The sequence below is a fragment of the Aplysia californica genome, unplaced genomic scaffold (genome assembly GCF_000002075.1).
Source record: "Aplysia californica isolate F4 #8 unplaced genomic scaffold, AplCal3.0 scaffold00144, whole genome shotgun sequence".
Classification (NCBI taxonomy): domain Eukaryota; kingdom Metazoa; phylum Mollusca; class Gastropoda; order Aplysiida; family Aplysiidae; genus Aplysia; species Aplysia californica.
In genome coordinates this window covers 216,763-218,085 of record NW_004797414.1, presented here as the reverse complement: position 1 = coordinate 218,085, position 1,323 = coordinate 216,763, and the positions used below count along the sequence as shown (strand labels likewise).

The window sequence follows — 1,323 nt, the reverse complement described above, 5'->3', positions numbered from 1 at the left end:
ATACACACACACACACACACACACACACACACACACACACACTAAAAAGACATACATGACATTGCCATTATAACAATATCCTACCATATCTTCTATTTATTAACCAGATGCTCTTTCGCGCTGAGGAAGCCCTTCTGTCCTTCTATCCCGGCCGATTGGATCTTAGCCAATCTCCCACTGTTAGAAGACTTCGTCCTCATCTTCATCCTGGTATTTCTGACCTTGGAGGTTGTCCTCAAGCGCAGACGACAGAAACGTCAACAGGGCTTGATACAGGTGCATCACGTGACCTGATATTGATGATGGCAGCATTGTTGATGTCGTTGTTTGCTGTAACTGTTGATGCCGTTCTTGACATCGTATATTTCTGTTAACATTGATTTTATTGTATTTGCAGTTTTGTGTTAATCCGCTTTGTTGTTGTTACTGTTGTTGTTGTTGTTGTTATTGTTTTTGTTGTTACTGTTGTAGTTGTTGTTGTTGTTTATGTTGTTTCAAGTGATGCTTTTATTGTTGTTACTGTTGCTGTTACTCTCGACAGATCTGATGTTATTAATGTCATTTTTTAAATTGCCATTGTTGACCAACGTGTTGTTGTTTTGTGTTGTTGTAATTGTTGTGGTTGTTATGGTTGTTGTTGTTGTTGTTGTTGTTGCTAATGTTGTTGTGGTTGTTATTGTTGTTGTGATTGTTGTGATTGTCATGGATGTTGTGGTTGCATTTTTTGCTGTTGTTGCTGTTCTTATTTTTGTTGTTATTGTTGTTTTTTTATGTCATTGATCTTGTTGTTGCTGTCGATGTGGTCGCAAAAAAAATCCCATCTACATTCCATGTATTTATGTTTTGTTTTGTCTTTCTGTCCCTCTATCCACGGCTGTGTGTTGACTTGCTAGAGGGCTCTCAGCTCCTCGACCTCATCCTACGTGGACTGTCTCGAACAGGGAAGCTTCACGAAGACTCGAAGACGATCCGGAAAACAGAGAGACGGAAATAACTGTAAGGATGTACACCATTCTAGACCTCTACTGCATATTAAACAGTGGTTTTGTTTGTTTACGTGTGTGTAACTGTGGGTGTGTATATTTGTGTGTGGGTGTGTGTGTGTGCGTGTGTATATGTGTGTCTGTGTATAAAATATTATGTGAACTTGTGCACTTGTTTGTATGTGTATAATAATATCACATGTGTTAGCCCATATTGTGTGTCTGTGTCGTGTGCGTGCATGAATGTATATGTGTGTGTATGTGTGTGTGTGTGAGTGTGTGTGTGTGTGTGTGAGTGTGTGTGCGTGTGCGTGTGTGTGTGTGTGTGTGTGTGTGTGTG

General features: G+C 39.9%; 1 protein-coding gene across 1 annotated transcript in view; it reads left to right on the top strand.

Annotated features, from left to right (window-relative positions):
* LOC101848583 overlaps positions 1-1,323 on the top strand; it is a gene marked incomplete at both ends in the record, with an annotated part of 11,346 nt that overhangs the window by 8,323 nt on the left and 1,700 nt on the right. The window contains 2 exon segments of the mRNA XM_013081738.2: positions 108-276; positions 894-996. Coding sequence (XP_012937192.1) covers positions 108-276; positions 894-996 — 272 coding nt within the window.